General features: G+C 42.2%; 1 protein-coding gene across 3 annotated transcripts; it reads left to right on the top strand.

The window, feature by feature from the left end:
* Window positions 1-289: 289 nt before the first annotated feature.
* ZFP69 (ZFP69 zinc finger protein) lies at window positions 290-14,535 on the top strand. 3 transcript variants are annotated; one of them, XM_035018902.1, is made up of 6 exons: window positions 290-794; window positions 1,911-2,386; window positions 3,705-3,790; window positions 8,596-8,722; window positions 9,007-9,105; window positions 13,174-14,535. In XM_035018902.1, exons 2-6 carry the CDS (start codon window positions 2,260-2,262, stop codon window positions 14,304-14,306), a joined length of 1,572 nt encoding a protein of 523 aa, XP_034874793.1. In that variant the 5' UTR covers window positions 290-794; window positions 1,911-2,259; the 3' UTR covers window positions 14,307-14,535. The 3 variants fall into 3 exon arrangements, with proteins under 3 accessions (XP_034874793.1, XP_034874794.1, XP_034874792.1); XM_035018903.1 differs by having other exon boundaries at window positions 290-895; window positions 9,010-9,105; XM_035018901.1 differs by having other exon boundaries at window positions 290-895.
* Window positions 14,536-16,961: the final 2,426 nt, after the last annotated feature.

The following is a 16,961-nucleotide window of genomic DNA, read 5'->3' as shown; positions in this document are numbered from 1 at the left end:
GCCCCGCCCACGGTGGGCGGGCTGGCCGCTGCCCCTGGGTCTGGGCGCCCCCGGCGCGCTCCGTCGCTCTGGCGCCGGGTTTTCGGGTGCGCCGGCTTCCCGGGAGTGGGCGGGCTCGGGGCGGCCCCTCGTGGGCGGAGCCCGCAGCGGGGTGTGCGGAGCCGCCGGAAGACGCGCGCGCCGGGCGGCTGGCTGCGCGGCCGCGTGGGGTGGCCGGACCGGGGGCGGGGCGGGACGGCGGCGCGGGGGCCACGGCGCCGCGGGCGACGGCGGGGCGCGGCGGGAGGACTGAGGCGTCGGGCGACCCGGGGCTGCGGCCCACGAGGCGGGGCGGCGGGTGGAGCCGGCCGCCGGCGCCGGCCCGGCGTCACAGCGACAGCCCGCGAGGTGTATCCTCGTCCGCGTCTGCGGGAAGCGGGGTCGGGGCAGCCCTCCCACTGCGGCCCGCGGAGACCCCCTCCCCGGCGCGCGGCCGCGGAAGGCCGCCAGGGAGGGCGGCGGCGTGATGCGGTGCGGCGGCGGGCCTTAGGCCGGCTCCGCGGGGAGCCGAGAGAAGCCCCGCGTCCGAGGCGGAGGCCGAGGTCCCGCGGGGCTCCCGAAGGAAGCCTGCGGGAACGTGGGGCGTGTTTTGGAGAATCGTCGGTGAGCGGGGGCATGTGGTCTACGAAAGCTGGGGAAGAACAAAATCTGCTACCTCCCGGTCCTCTGAAGAGACACCCTGTGGCGCCGAAAGCCTCGGGAGCGAGCGCTCTTGCGGCGCGTCCCTGATCCCAGCAGCGTCCAGGGCCGAGCTGGTGAGGCTTCGCGGGTCTGCAGCCTCTGTCCCGGGGAGGCACGGCCGGGAGCAGTGGGGAGGGCCAGCTTCCAAATGATGCTCGGAAGTTTCCCCACTTTGGTAACTAGACGTTTACTTTTATGTATTCGGGGCAGGTTATTTCCACATGCTCCAGCCCGCAGGATGCAGCTCCTTTTTGGGCATCGGGCGCAGCTTGTGGCCGGGTTGGGGGGGTGGGGGTGGGGGCGGAGCCCGTAAGCTACGTACCCTTCCTCACAAACTTCAGAAAGTTGAGCCAGCTCCCTTTGCACGGAACTCGGACTGTGCGTGGGGCCCCAGATCTGCTGGACCTGGTCGCTGCGGAGGCACCTGCTCAGATGTCGGGGGTGGGGGGCGGTTAGTTAAGATGATAGATTTGAGTTGTTTACAGATTTTCCTGCTACAAACAGTTCTGCAGTAGTCCTCATGATACTCAAGAGTACTGTTATTTCCTCCGTCTGAACACATACCTCTCCCCCAATTTTAACATTTCTGAAACCAGGAGGCATCTTAACAGGTTAAAAGGACTTGCCAGCTGCTGGGCATGTGCGTGGGTGGGGATGTGTCTGGCGCTGTTTGGTCATGTGAAAATGCAGCTGTGTGATTATTCCATCACGTATGATACTTGAACTTTAAATTTAGATCTCTACTTATTTTTAAAAAGTAGCTTAAAAGATAATGCTGTGATGCAGCATTATAACAAAACTTTATAGTAATATTTATTAAGGGTTTTCTGTATGCCTGACATTGTTTCAATTAATATTACAGCCCTATAAAGTATAATTTTATCCCCATTTTATAGATGAAGAAACTGAAGATCAGAGAGTTGAAGTGCCTTAGAGCTTTTAAGTACAAGTGTCAGGATTCCAACCCAAGTTGTCTGATTTCAAAACTTGCCCTCTTAACTCCAAAGCCTGTGTCCAGGCAAAAGATGCTTGCAGCTTACAAGGGGGGACGTCAAGGCAGCGCCCATGCTTGTTTGTATATCTTTGGCTGTTTGTGTTTGTGCGTATGGAACTGGGAGACAACCACATCCAAGAACATTGATTATACTTATTCCCACATTGATGCCAAATCTTTGTTTTTGGATCTTTAGCAGTTTAAAATATATTTCTGCAAGTTCTGGAGTTCTGGCTGTGTGGTGAATGCTTCTGGATCCCTCTTCTGCCTTTTGCTCCTCTAGAAGAATATAGAGGCATGCACTCAAACCTACTCAACTGGCTGCCTCCCAAAGGGGCAGTACTTAAGAGAGAAGTCAGTTTTTCAGAGTTAAAGTCAGATCAGCCTCTAGGAGCCCCCAGCTTCTGGTACCACAGGGACACACCAAAGTCCTGAGGGCAGGAGATTGTGCTCAGAGGAGACGACACACCTGTGAAGGCTCTCAGTAGAGGTTCTGGCAGTTTACCTCACCAGAAGTGGACAAGCCCAGTTGGGTGGGCATCGTCATGCTGCAGCAGCTCCTGATCACCCTGCCCACGGAGGCCAGCACCTGGGTGAAGTTGCGCCATCCAAAGAAGGCCAAGGAGGGGGCGCCCTTGTGGGAGGACGTGACTAAGATGTTTGAAGGAGAAGGTGAGAATAGGCTGATGGAGGGGAATGGGGAAAGAAGAATTCTCAATTGTGTGTGAAAAGATAGGTACACACTTCACTGAGGTGGTCTCTTGGGGAGAAAATTGGGGGAAAGCAGGTCTTTGGGGTTCGGGCTTATGGCTTTTGGGAACGGGTTAGTGATGAGAGGAAATGTTAGGCTCTGAGCATGGGCTCCTTGTGCCATGTGCCCATGCGTTCCCATCTCCAGTCCTCAGGTACAGCACACAACAGTGTTCCCCACCAGTGGCTCCCAAGTATATGGGATTCGCAGACAGTGAGGTCAAGGTTTTCCACTCCCTAAAGCCCTTCCAAGGTCTTCCTTTATAAGTTTTGGTCATTTTGGCCGAAAGCCAGTGTTTTTCAAAAGGAACCATTCTTTCAGAGAGGAAGGAATGACATGCTTGATGACTCTCAATTTACAGGTGGTCAGTGGGAAACATGTCCAAGATTACACATTATCTGGTGGTCTGGTCAGGACAGATGGACAGAGGAATTTGTGTGTCTCACACGGTCTCTTAGTTCATACCTTTAACACTTCAAGTCCAGCTGATATCTATTCTAGCTGTGTCAGGCAGGGACCTTGCTAAGCATCTTGACCGATTGAAAAATGAATGATGATCTCCAATGCTTATTGTTAATTGATGGAGATAAGACACATATCCAGATTAAAATAATAGAAGGTAGCTTAAGAAAATACTATGGTAAACTTCTTTTTGAAGACAAGAGATGGGAAACATTCTTCTGATTGTATTTATTGGAGAAATTTTCACAAAGCAGATAGCATTGAATTGGGCCTTGAAAGATGTCTAAGTTTTTTGTAGAAGATTTGGGGAAAGGGTACAGAAAAGAGTGCCTTGAAGAGTGGTTCAGAAATGGAGAATATGGGGAATATCTTGGTCTAACTGAAGGCTAAGAGTGTGGTTAGTGTATGTGTAGGATGGATAAAGGATGGTGGATAGCAGAAACAAATGCTGGGAAAGGATGCTTCAGGCAAGTTGTAGAGCACCTTGAAGTCCATGGGAAGCGTTTGGATTTTTCTTTCTTGTCAGAAACCTTTGAACAGAGGAGTGGCCTAGATCTGTGCTTTTGGACCAGCGTTGACCATTGGGAAGTGTTAATGCCCAAAGCAATGCACTGCAGGCACTCCTCGTTAAGGAGGCTCCGACTGCTCTGAGTTGCTCTAAGTGTCCCTCTCTGTGAATGTTTTGAGAGAAAAGCCATGTTCAGTAGATCTTCAGGCAGTTTTTCTATTTGGGAGATTTGGGGAGATGCAAACCTCATAACTCTTTCCCTTCTTTAGCGCTGCTCTCTCAGGATGTTGATGAGACCCAGGAAGAAAGTTTGAAGGATGAAGTCACGTCTGGGTCCCCAGCAGCAGAATCCCAGGTGGGTTGGTTTCCTTTCATTTTCTTGACATGCTGTTTGGTTTTTAAGGCTTTAACTTGCCTTTTTTTTTTTCCTTTTAGTGTGGGGTGGTGTTGGGGCTAACAGGTTCAACATAGGGAGCTCAGTGCAAGCTGCTCTTATACAGAAACCTGGGCTGCAGTGGTGGCCATTCCCCTACTCATGGTGGCTTCCCTCCTATTATTAACTCTTGTTTGTGACCAACATCTAGATTTAACGCTGTGCTGATTTCCGTAGAGAAAACAAAATGAATGATAGAATTCTAGCCCCTAAAAACAAACACATAACCACTTGGAGTCTAAGATGTACATCAGTTTGTTGTGTTTTTTTTTTAGTATTTTATACTCAGAAACAAGCTTTGTTAAGGGAGAAGAAGGTCCTGACATTCTTAAGTGCTGAACACATATCACTGGTGAACTTCCTGCAGTGACCCTTAGTATAGTATTGGGAGCAGAGGTCAAACTGCAACTGAAGGAGAAGTGAATGGGGAAGAAATGGTCTGGCCACACGGCACACACGTTAGACAGGATGGGCAGTTCTCACAGGCTGTCCTCACTACTGCCTAGAAGCATAGGAGAAACAGGAGGAAAATTGTAGAATGAGTGAGAAAGGAAGACTATTAAAGATGAGCTGTTATTCGATGACAGAGAGTTTTAAGCGAAAAGAACTGGGGTTCTGAAGTTAGATGGGACAGGATTTGAGTTTATCTCTTGTCTTTATTTGCTTGGTGATGGGGCAGTTTTTTTTTTACAATCCCACTTTCCTTAGCTGATTCAGATGCTGATTCCTTCTAGGATTGAAATGCATTTCAACGTTACTTACAGCAATAGGGAAGAAGTTATAATAGTCTAATTATTTAAAGAGTTATCTCTACATTCCACTATCTGGAATTCCTCGCCTCTTGACATTTATCAAAAACTGATGGGATTCTTAGTGCTAGGAAAAGATTAAATTTTTTAAAAATTGAGATACAATTTAAATATAGGAAAATACACTTAAGAAAGTGTATAGTTGTATTTTGGCATATATGTACACCCTGTAACCAAATATAGACCATTTCTACCATCTCAGAAAGTTCCCTCATGCCTCTTTCCAATCAAAACTGCTTTGTTCCCAGTAGAGAGTACATGGGATCTCTGTGTTATTTCTTACAACTGTATGGGAATCTATAATTATCTCAAAATAAAAAGTTTTAAAAAGAATTTATATTCTGCGGTTGGTAGGTATAGTGTTTCATACTATAAATGTCTGTTAGTTTCCGTTGGCTGATAGGTTGTTCAAATCTGAACCCTTGATACATTTTTGTCTACTTGTATCAATTACTGAGAAAGGAGTGTTACAATCTATATTGTGGTTTCGTCTGTATCTCCCTTTAGTTCTGTCAACTCTGCTTTAAGTTCTGTTATCAGATGCATTAATGAGTAGGATTGTTGCCTTCTTGATGAACTGACAGTTTATGAGATGTCTCTTCTTTATGGCTAGTAATATTCCTTCTCCTAAGGCCGCTCTGTCTGATTTACTATAGTTCCTCCAGTGTCCTTTTAGTTATAGTTTGTGTGGCATAGCTTTTTCAGTTCTTTTGCTTTTAACCTTATCTGTGTCTTTATATTTAAAGTGTGACCTTACATATAGCCGTGTCTTGCTTGTTTCGTGCATTTACAGTTACCATACTCGTTGATACAGTGGGATTTAAGTGTGTATTCTTGTTTTTTGTTTGCTGTTCACCCATCTTTGTTTCTTTGATCCTCTTCTGCTTCCTCTTGGATTGCATAGTTTTTTAGTATTCCACTTTATGTCCTCTGATGGCCTTTTAGCTATACTTGTTTGATTTGCTTTTAGTGGTTGTTCTGGCCATTACAATACAGGTTTTGAACATATCACAGTTGAATTAATATTATACTGTTTCACATATGGTATGAAAGCCTCATATTTCCATTTATTTTTTCCCATTCTTTGTATATTGTTATCATACATTTCACTTTACATGTTATAAGCCCCACAGTACATTGTTCTTATTTTTATTTTTTTATTTTTAAAAAAGATGTATTTATTTTAGAGAGAGAGACTGTGCACGTGTGAGCGAGCGGGGGGAGGGGCAGAGGGAGAGAGAATCTCAAGTAGGCTCCCCATTGAAAGCATACTCCCCTTATTTTTATTTATTTATTTATTTATTTAATTTTTTTTTTTTTTTTTAGATTTTATTTATTTATTTGACAGAGAGACAGCGAGAGAGGGAACACAAGCAGGGGGAGTGGGGTGAGGGAGAAGCAGGCTTCCCGCCAGACAGGGAACCTGATGTGGGGCTCGATCCCAGGACCCTGGGATCATGACCTGAGCTGAAGGCAGATGCTTAACGACTGAGCCACCCAGGCGTCCCTATTTTTATTTTTAATAGTAAATTGTTTTTAAGAAATAAAGGAGGGGCGCCTAGGTGGCTCAGTTGGTTAAGCGTTTGCTGTCAGCTCAGGTCATGGACTTAGGATCCTGGGATTGAGCCCCACATTGGGTTCCTTGCTCTGCAGGGAATCTGCTTCTCCGTTTCCCTCTGCCCCTCCCCCCAACTCATGCCCACACACACGTGCTCTCTCTCTCAAATAAATAGATAAAATCTTTATTAAAAAAAATTAAGAAAAGGAAAAAAAACCCGAGGTCTTTTCATATCCATCTACATAATTACCAATACAGGCCCTCTTCATTCCTTCTTTTAGTTCCAAATTTCTAACTAACATCATTTCCCTTCACCCAGAAGAATGTTGTTTAGCATTTCTTGTAGTGTGGCTGTTCTGATGGATTCTCACAGCTTTTGCTGATCTTAAGATGTCTTTTGTTGTCTTCCTACTTGAGAATCTTTTGCTGGATATAGAACTCTAGGGTGACTTTTTTCTTTTAAGCACTTAAAAGTGTTCCATGATGCTTTAGCTTGTACTGTTTCGAATGAGAAGTCAGCTGTTACTATTCTCTCCCTCTAGGTGACATATCTTTCTGTTTGTTTATACCAACTTTTCTTGTGTTTCTGTTCCTCCTTTCCTGCCTTCTTCCGGCTACTGTCATGGTCTTCCCTTTTGTCTTTGCTTTTCAGCAGTTTTACTACAGTGTTCCCAGGGATGATTTTCTTTAAATTTATTCTTTTTGGGATTTGCTGAGCTTCTTGGATCTGTGGCTTGATTTTTTTTTTTTTTCCAAATTTGGAAAATTTTCAGCCTTTATTTCTTACCATTTTTTTCTGCCCATTCTTTTATCTCCTTCTGAGATTCTAAATTCTAAATATACATGTATATTAAACCACTTGGTATTATCCCGGGTTATTTTTTTTTTTGCTCCTGGTGCTTCCGTTTGAACAATATCTATTGACCTGTCTTAAGTTACACGGATCTCATCTTTGTCAGGGTTCAATCTGCCAAAGTCCATTCAGTGGACTTTTCAGGTATTGTATTTCTCATTTGTAGAATTTTCTTTTAGTTCTTTAGCATTCTTTCTCTTCCTCAATTACCCCTTGTTTTCACCTAGTCTGTCCTTTTTTTTTTTTTTTTTTTGAGTGAGAGAGTGAGTGGGGGGCAGGAAGAGGCAGAGGGAAAGGGGGAGAGAGAGACTCTCAAGCAGGCTCCACACCCAGCACAGAGCCTGACATGGGGCTCGATCTCATGACCTGAGATGAAATCAAGAGTCGGATGCTTAACCGACTGAGCCACCCAGGTGTCCCTCTATCCATACTTTATTGTAAATTTTTTAACATATATTTTAATACTTGCTTTAAACTTCTTGTCTGCTAATTCCAATGCCTTGGCCACCTATGGGTTTGCTTCTATTGATTTTTATTTTCTTCTTTATAGATCGGATTTCCTTCTCTTTTACATGTGTAACAGTTTTATATAGTAGTTCAGATACTGGGTATTAAAGAACAGTGGGGGATGAAATATAGTTTGTTTGTTTAGCTCTGTTTATTTTCAGGAGACTAAGCCCTTTCCTCTGTTTGGTGGTTAAGATGAGGGACTGATTATTCATATTCCCCCTAGAGCCGTGGCTGAGCTCTGGCTGAGATACAGCTTTTATTTGATTCAGTTCACTTCTGATTAACCCAACTACAAAAGCTCATGCCACCATAGCTGGGGCGGGGGGGGGGGGGGGGGAGGAACTGATCTTTTTTAGCTCTTCAAGTATTTGAGCTAGGCTGGGGTTAGACCACAGTTCCAGACAGTTTTGTTCATCTTTGCATTAAACTCCAGTGGGGCCCCAGAATTTAAGCTCAGCAGGAATGCATTGGTTGCTTGATCATAAGTGCTGAAAGCCTCCCCCCCCCCACCCCGCCGCCCCCAGCCTCTGTAATCTCATCTCCTACTCCTTCCTTCGCCACCCTTCACCAGTGATGCTGTTCACTCTCCTGTTCCTCAGACAAGCCAAGGATGCTCTCACTTTAGGTCCTTTGTACCTGCCTGGAATGCTCTCCCCTCAGATTTCCACATAGCTCTCCCTCACTGAGTTCATGTCTCTGATCAAATACCACCTTTTTAGAAAGGCCTTCCCCTACCACCCTGCATAAAAGATCCTTCTCTCCCCTCACTGTGTTCTCCATGTTCCTCCCTTATCCTGCTTAATTTTTTTCTAAGGCACATATGACTACCTGTTTTTCCAAATATTTATTTATGATAATCTCTAAAGGATTTTTAAACACATCCAAAGGAGGTTCCCAGTAAAACTAGTTTAGAATCTCTCAGAACTTAGAATTCTGTCAGAACTCCTTGGAACTTGATGGAGGTGGTCTCTGAAAAGGAATATATTCAATATTCTAGGGACTGTTGACCTTCAAGGACATATCTGTGGACTTCACCCAGGAGGAGTGGGGGCAACTGGCCCCTGCTCACCGAAATCTATACCGGGAGGTGATGCTGGAGAACTATGGGAACCTGGTCTCAGTGGGTAAGGATGGCAAACATTCATCCAGGAAACCTGCCCATTATAGGAGAGTCCTTATTTCTAAATTATTAAATGTTGTCTGGAGCTTGACCTTGGGTTCTGTATTAGAGATGTCACATTCCTTGGGGGAACAGCTTTACTTGGTAGAGCTAGAATAGAAAGACATTCTGTGGTGCCCCTTTCCATCTTCAGAGACCCTGAATATCAGAGGACTAGAACGAAATTCTGGGGATAGTTCTTAGAACTCAGCATAACCATTCATGCTTTTTTTTTTTTTACTTTATAAGCAGGATACCAACTTTCCAAACCTAGTGTGATATCCCAGTTGGAGAAAGGACAAGAACCATGGATGACAGAGAAAGAAGGCCCAGGAGATCCCAGTTCAGGTGAGACCAGGACAGGTAGTACATTTTAATATGTAGGCCAGAGTTCCCGAAGTGTTCCTCCAGCACCTGGACAGGGCATGCGCTAAACCTGACTTCACCCCTCCCTCCGTCACCCCTTTACTTCACCTGACCTTGCAAAAGTCTCTCTGCAGTTGGAGGGAAGAAATTTTGTCTTCATTAAGGTTAAACTTGACTTTCCCTCTTTTCTTCAGTATCCTGAACTCTGAATTGAAAGCTCCTTTCTCTAAGCAGTCAGATGTACATGGTCTCTCCTCACAGAAAACACACCTCTTTTCAGGACTCTCACTGCATCTGACAGATCTTTAATTTTCTCTCTTCCATTCTATTTCCACTTTTTGCTAACTTCCGTTTTACAATTTCAGCTTTGATTCTCAGTCTCTTTTAAACTCGTGTATCTTTTGTATTTTTTGTAACAACTATATGAAAATTCTTGCAAGAGAAATTACCACAAATTCAGTGGTCTTTAATCATCTCCTTAAATTTTGCTTTATTATGGAATATTTTAGGTGCTCAGTAAGGCATAGAGAACATTAAAACAAACTTCTATGTAGCTTCCAACTAGATTAAGAAAAAAAAGAGTTGAAGCCCTGCTGTTACACTCCTACTTTTTGAAATAACCCACTTTTCAGAGTTTAAATATTGTCATTTTCACATGTCTTCATACTTTCATTATATGTGTATATCCCGAAACAATATATAGTATTGTTTTGCATGTTCTTATTCTTTAAATAAATGGTGTATATACTTCTACTTGCTTTTCTCATTCAACATGGTTGAAATCTATGTTGTTCTAGTTCTTTTATTTCCACTGAACTAATAAACCACAATTTATCCATTTTCTTATTAATATACATTTATATTGTTTCTAAGGTTGGGGGTTACCAAGATGCAATGTCTTCCTATGTACATATGCAAGTATTTCGAGATGTTTGGTGGAAGCAAAATTTTTGGTCATGGTGTATATGCACCTTCATTTTGCTGGAGATTACCAATTTGCTCGACAAAGCAGTTGCACCAGTTTGTCCTCCCATCAGCAAGCCATAAGAGTTCCCAGAGCTCAGCATCTTTGTCAGCACTTGGCCTTGTCAAACTTTAAAATTATCGTAGGGGTGCCTGGGTGGCTCAGTCAGTTGAGAATCCCGACTCTTTATTTCAGCTCAGGTCAGGATCTCAGGGTTGTGGGATCAAGCCCCATCTCAGGCTCCATGCTCAGTGTGGAGTCTGCTCCAGATTCTTTCTCTCCCTCTGTCCCTACCCCTCAAATAAATAAATAAAATCTTTAAAAATAAATAAATTGAAAATAAAAAAATAAAATTGTTGTAAATTTGTGGGTGAATTTGGTATCTTGTTGTTTCTTTCATTTTCCTGATTACTAGCAAGAGGAGCATACTTTTCATGTTTATTGACCATCCAGAGTTCTCTTACATAAATTGTTTATATCCTTTGCCAATTGCTCTATTATTATCTTTTTTCTTGATTTATAGAAAAATTGATGTAGTATATATTCTTATATTTTTAAGATTTGGCTTTTCATATTTAGAGTTAATTCACCTGGAATTTCTAGCCCTACTCTAATGGCAAGTTAATTACTGTGTTTCATAGTGAGGTGCATATCTGGTAGAGGTTCTCCCACTGTGTTCTTCAAAATTGTCCTGGTTATTCTTAGCCTCCTGCTTTTTCCATACAAATGAGTGCATCAAATTTCACACCCACACACATACACACATGTGCATGTGTGCAAATACTCCGGTGGTATTTTGATTGGAATAGAATTGGATTTATAGATCAACTTTGGGGGGAATTAATATTATGATACTGAGTTTTATTATTCCAGAAACATGGTAAATTGCTCCATTTATTGGTATTTCCTAACTTTTTTAAAAATAAAGTTTCAGAATTTTCCCTATAAGGTCTTCTTCATATTACATCCCCTTTTAGGTTCATCTTGAAGACCTTATATTTTGCTATTGTAGATTGTGTGTGTGTGTGTGTATTTTTTAAAGATTTTATTTATTTGACAGATAGAGAGAGCACAAGTAGGCAGAGTGGCAGGCAGAGGGAGAGGTAGAAGCAGGCTCTCCGCTGAGCAGGGAGCCCGATGTGGGTTTTGATCCCAGAACCCTGGGATCATGACCTGAGCCGAAGGCACCGACTGAGCCACCCAGACGCCCCAATAGTATATATTTTTAAATTATGTTTTCTGTTTGTTGTTGGTGTGTAATAGCACATTTGGTTTTATATATTGATCTTATAGCTAGCCACCTTGTTTCACTCCATTATTAATTCCAACAATTTGTTTATATGTTCTCTTGGGTTTTCTCTTTTTCAACTTAAAATAATGAAAATAATAAAAGCTACCATGATTTTCATCTAGATGGTCCAGTCCCTTTAAATAATAAGAACAATCAGATTTTAGTAAAATGTTTAGTTTAGGGCAATAACAAAAACTCCCAACTTCATTCAAAGTTAAATCTTTTTTTCAATAGTTTGGTTCTTCTTCAGGCCTGGATACTGAATTGGGAAAGGGGACATAGATGGTGGCTTCTTCTCTCTTTCCCTGTCCTCTTCTCTTCCCCCTCCCATATTCAGGACTAGAATCAGAAGCCTACAGAGCATAGACTCTATTATTGCCTTTACTCATTAAGAATTTGTAAGTACTTAAAAAAAAAAAATTTGTTAGTACTAATGATCCTTTTGTGCCGAACAAAAAATCTTACAAGAAGTTATACCTTTCAGGATACAGATCTGTCAGTTGAAATATTGGTAATGGGTACAACAAATTATCAAGTAAAAAAGCCAGTCAGAATTTTAAAGGATAAAAGATTTTTTCAGGGGCACCTGGGTGGTTCAGTCAGTTAAGTGTTCGACTCTTGATTTTGGCTTAGGTCATGATCTCAGGGTTGTAAGATCGCGCCCTACTGGGCGTGGAGCCTTCTTAAGATTCTCTCTCTCCCTATTCCTCTGTCACTCCCCTCCCCCGTCAAGAAAGGTAAAAGATACTTTCATGGAACATAGCAATAATAGCAACATAGTGGGGCGCCTGGGTGGCTCAGCCATTAAGCGTCTGCCTTCGGCTCAGGTCATGACCCCAGGGTCCTGGGATCGAGCCCCACATTGGGCTCCCTGCTTGGTGGGGAGTCTGTTTCTCCCTCTCCCACTCCCCCTGCTTGTGTTCCTGCTCTCGCTAACTCTCTCTCTGTCAAATAAATAAATAAAATCTTTAAAAAAAAAAGTAATAGCAACATAGTCTGGGTTTCTTACAAGTCTCCTTTCTAGGGACAGACTAATAACCACAGAAAATAGAACAATGTAACTATTAATACAAGTTTCAATAAAAGCTTAATGTTTTTATGAAAGTTCTTAGTTCATACCTTATTTTTTGAATGAGCATTTCCTCCTGCTGCTGGTGTGGGGAGAGGGACATCTTTTTATCTTTTTGATATTGTTTTCCAAAAGTGGTTGTCAATTAAAAGATATTCATAAGACATAGCTCTGAAATTTGATTATTTAGTATTAGAAAGAACAGGTCTAAAGTACTCAAATTTTACTCTCTATATAAAATCACACATTTTCCTTATTTATCTGTTTCTTAACTTCCCATTACCTCCCCCGTGGTTGCATAACCATATTTAATTGTGCAGTTGACCCTTGAACAACACTGGTTTGCACTGCATGGGTCCACTTATATGTGGATTTTTTACAGCACTATAAATGTATTTTTTCTTCCTTATAATTTAACATTTTCTCTTTATTGTAAGCCTGTAGTATATGATACATATAACATAAAAAATGTGTTAATTGACTTATCAGTAAGGCTTCTAGGCAACAGTAGGCTATTAGTAGTTAAGTTTTGGGGGGAGTCAAAAGTTATACATGGATTTTTTACTGTATTGGGGTTGGTATCCCAACCCCCATGTTGTTCAAGGGTCAACTGTAATCAAAATCTCATACTTTATAGTTATCTAAATTTCTGTCTTACTCATTACAATAATTGATTTTTTAAAGCATAATGGATGTGAGTTATTTGCATGTTTCCATTTCTTTCAGACTTGAAGAATAAAACAGAAACCAATGCATCAACTGCAAAGAATGACATCTTACAGGAACAGTTATATCATGGCATTATGATGGAAGGGTTCCTGAGAGATGATGTCATTTATTCCACACTGAGAAAAGTCTCTAAGTATGATGGTGACTTAGAAAGGCACCAGGAAACCCATGGGAGAGATGTAAGACAAGCCATCCTGACCCACAAGAAGAGTGGCCAAGAAACTAACAAATTTGGGGAAAATATTGTCAGTTCAAATGTTATTATAGAGCAGAGGCACCATAAATGTGAAACACCTAGAAAGAGGAACAAATACAAATTAGACTTGATTAATCATCCGAGTTACATAAGAACAAAAACCTATGAATGTAATATATGTGAAAAAAACTTCAAACAACCCATTCATCTTACTGAACACATGAGAATTCATACTGGTGAAAAGCCTTTCAGGTGTAAGGAATGTGGAAGGGCCTTTAGTCAAAGCGCATCACTGACTACACACCAGAGGATCCATACCGGTGAGAAACCCTTTGAATGTGAAGAATGTGGCAAAGCCTTCAGACATCGCTCATCTCTTAATCAGCATCACAGAACTCACACTGGAGAGAAACCCTACGTATGCGATAAATGTCAGAAAGCTTTCAGCCAGAACATTAGCTTGATCCAGCATCTGAGAACTCATTCTGGAGAGAAACCCTTTACGTGCAATGAATGTGGGAAAACCTTCCGACAAATTAGACACCTTAGTGAACATATAAGAATTCACACTGGGGAGAAGCCCTATGCATGCACTGCGTGTTGTAAAACCTTTAGTCATAGAGCATACCTAACACATCACCAGAGGATCCATACTGGGGAGAGACCCTACAAATGTAAGGAATGTGGGAAAGCCTTTAGGCAGAGGATACACCTTAGCAACCATAAAACTGTTCATACAGGAGTGAAAGCATATGAATGCAACCGCTGTGGAAAAGCCTACCGGCATGATTCATCCTTTAAGAAACATCAGAGACACCACACTGGAGAAAAACCTTATGAATGTAATGAATGCGGAAAAGCCTTCAGCTATAATTCGTCACTTAGTCGACACCATGAGATACACAAGAGGAATGCCTTTCGAAATAACATGTGAAAATAGATTATTCAACATGAGAACAAAAGCTCTAGATCAGTGATTCTGTTTTTAAATTCCAGGATTTTAAATTTGAGGAATTGATATCATGATGCCAGCTTTTAATCTTGCCCAATATGTAAATAAACAGTGCATTGATAACGACTATCTACTAACACCTCTGTACAAAGTACTCAATCAAGAATAAAGGATGGTCCTTTAAATTAAATTCAGCATAATGGAAAGTGCACACATAATTGTTATCTTTCTGATTTCATGTGGATTAGTTATTCTCCGTGGGCATTCACTCATTTATAGACTAACAATTGGGAAGAACAGTCAAAAATATCACCACCCCTATTTTTTAAGTAAACTTTTTTTTTTTAACTTTTATTTTTTTTAATGGGGAAACTTAAAAATGGTGTAAGGCTCAAAAGGCATAGCTGTATAAGTGAAAAATCCTTTTCCTACATCCCCCCCCCACCAAATTTTTTATAGAGGCAACCACTTTATGCACCCTTCCAGAGATTTTTCTGTTTGTATCCAAGAGAATACAAACGCAGAGTTTTTCTTTTTAAGAATAATGGCAGCCTCCTTTGTAAACACATCTGCACATTACTTTTATTACTTAACCATATATCATGAAGATCATTCCATATTAGTAAAGTGCCTACTCATTGTTTTTTACAACTGCATAATATCCTGTGGTTTGTACTTTATTTAGCTAGTTCACTATGGATGGACTTTTGGATTTCCAGTCTTTTGTTGCAATGAATAGTCTGAAACATTTTTTTAATTTCTCTCACATGTAAGTATATATGTAGGGTAAATTCCGAGAACTGGAATCTCTTACTAGAGGGTATGTACATTTTTATGATGGATATTGCCAAACTGGCCTTCATAGAGAGGTTAGACCAACTTATTTTCCTATCAGCAAGATAGAGAACTGTAGGAGCTGCCTGATGCTGAAGCATGTCCTGGACCAGCTGCCCTTTCAATCATCACTGTTTGTCTCAGTAACTTAACAGTAACTCAATGCATCCCCAGGAAGAGGGGTGCTTGCCATTCCTGGAGCCAGAGAGGAATCTGCATCTTCCTGAACAGCAGCCACGCCCACCAAAGTCTCAGCTGGAGAAGGAGAAACTCTTTCTCCACCAACTGCTCCAGTCCCTGACTTCTGAGGCTGGAGCTGCCTGATCAATGAGAGTCCCTTTAAGGAGACCAATACACTTAGCAAGTAAAATTTTGTCTGCAGCCCGTCTGATGGAATGGAGGAACACTGACAATTGAGTCAGGTTACTTAGATGGCAGGGTGTCCCATGAATGATCAACCACACAGCCTTTTACAGGATGGTTATGTTAGCAAGTTACAGTTAACACATGGAAGGAAGACAGAAAAGAGGTAGGATGTGACTTTCTAATAAGCATTAATGAATGAGTGAGAGCATTAATTAACATTGCTTATGTTGTGAAAGCTGAGCACCAAGACTAGGACCACATGGTTTTGTACATGTTCATTTTTCAATCTGGTAAACGTTTATTACAGTTTTAGTGATTCTGTAAAATGGTAATGGATTTCCCCTGATTTCCATCCCACAGCCACTACTCCAGTTATAAACCAAAGCCTGGCACCTAGATCCTCCATTGTAGTTGGTGCTACTTTAGAGTTCCATCTCCCATTTTCCTCCTTCCCATGTGGGCTCTGACTGAGCTCAGTAGATTAGTTGAGACTCTGGTCAAATAACACAAATCATTTGGGGGCAATTTAAGTCTCAAAGTGGGGGTGTTATTAGAGGGATATTGGGGTATCCTGTAATTCATAGGCTGCAACACATTCTAACAGCAGACTGGAACTAGGACCTGAAGCACTTGAGGAAACCCAGGCAGCTTTCTCTCCATCTCTCACCTGTGCTTTTTATGTTTTTTTTTTTTTTTAACACCTTGTAGCAAATTGCAGTTACCATCAGCTCCAGATTTTATATATATTGCTTCCATCACCCAGAAAAAAGATACTGTCTTCTCTTTCTTACTTCCTATCTTAAAATCCTAGGAAAGTTCTCTTATTGGCCCAGCCAGGTCAGGTGCCCACCTCTAGGTAGGCAGAGAACTTCTTGGGAACCATGTGGATGGTGTGAATTGGGTGGGGGGTGTCTGGAGGGGCAAGAGAGCAGAAAGCGTTACTGTTCATAGAATTCCAGATCCTAACTCACTTTTTGACAACAGCTCATAGGATCAGAATTTTAGAACTGGACAGGGTCTAGGAATTCACTTATTTAGAATTCCTTGAGGCGCCTGGGTGGCTCAGATGGTTAAGCATCTGCCTTCGGCTCAGGTCATGATTCCAGGGTCCTGGGATCAAGCCCCACATCGGGCTCCTGGCTCGGCAGGGAGTCTGCTTCTCCCTCTGACCCTCCTCCCTCTCATGCTCTCTCTCATTCTCTCTGTCTCAAATGAATAAATAAAATCTTTAAAAAAAAAAAAAGAACTCCTCACTTTAGGGACACCTGGGTGGCTCAGTCAGTTAAGTGTCTGCCTTCGGCTCAGGTCATGATCCCCGGGTCCTTGGATTGAGTGCTGCATTAGGCTCCTTGCTCATCGGGGAGCCTGCTTCTCCCTCTGCCTGCTACTCCCCTTGCTTGTGCTCTCTCTGACAAATAAAATCTTAAAAAAAAAACC

The sequence above is a fragment of the Mirounga leonina genome, unplaced genomic scaffold (genome assembly GCF_011800145.1).
Source record: "Mirounga leonina isolate KUSES-001 unplaced genomic scaffold, KU_Mleo_1.0 Mir_173, whole genome shotgun sequence".
Taxonomy (NCBI): domain Eukaryota; kingdom Metazoa; phylum Chordata; class Mammalia; order Carnivora; family Phocidae; genus Mirounga; species Mirounga leonina.
This window is presented reverse-complemented; position numbering and strand designations above follow the sequence as displayed.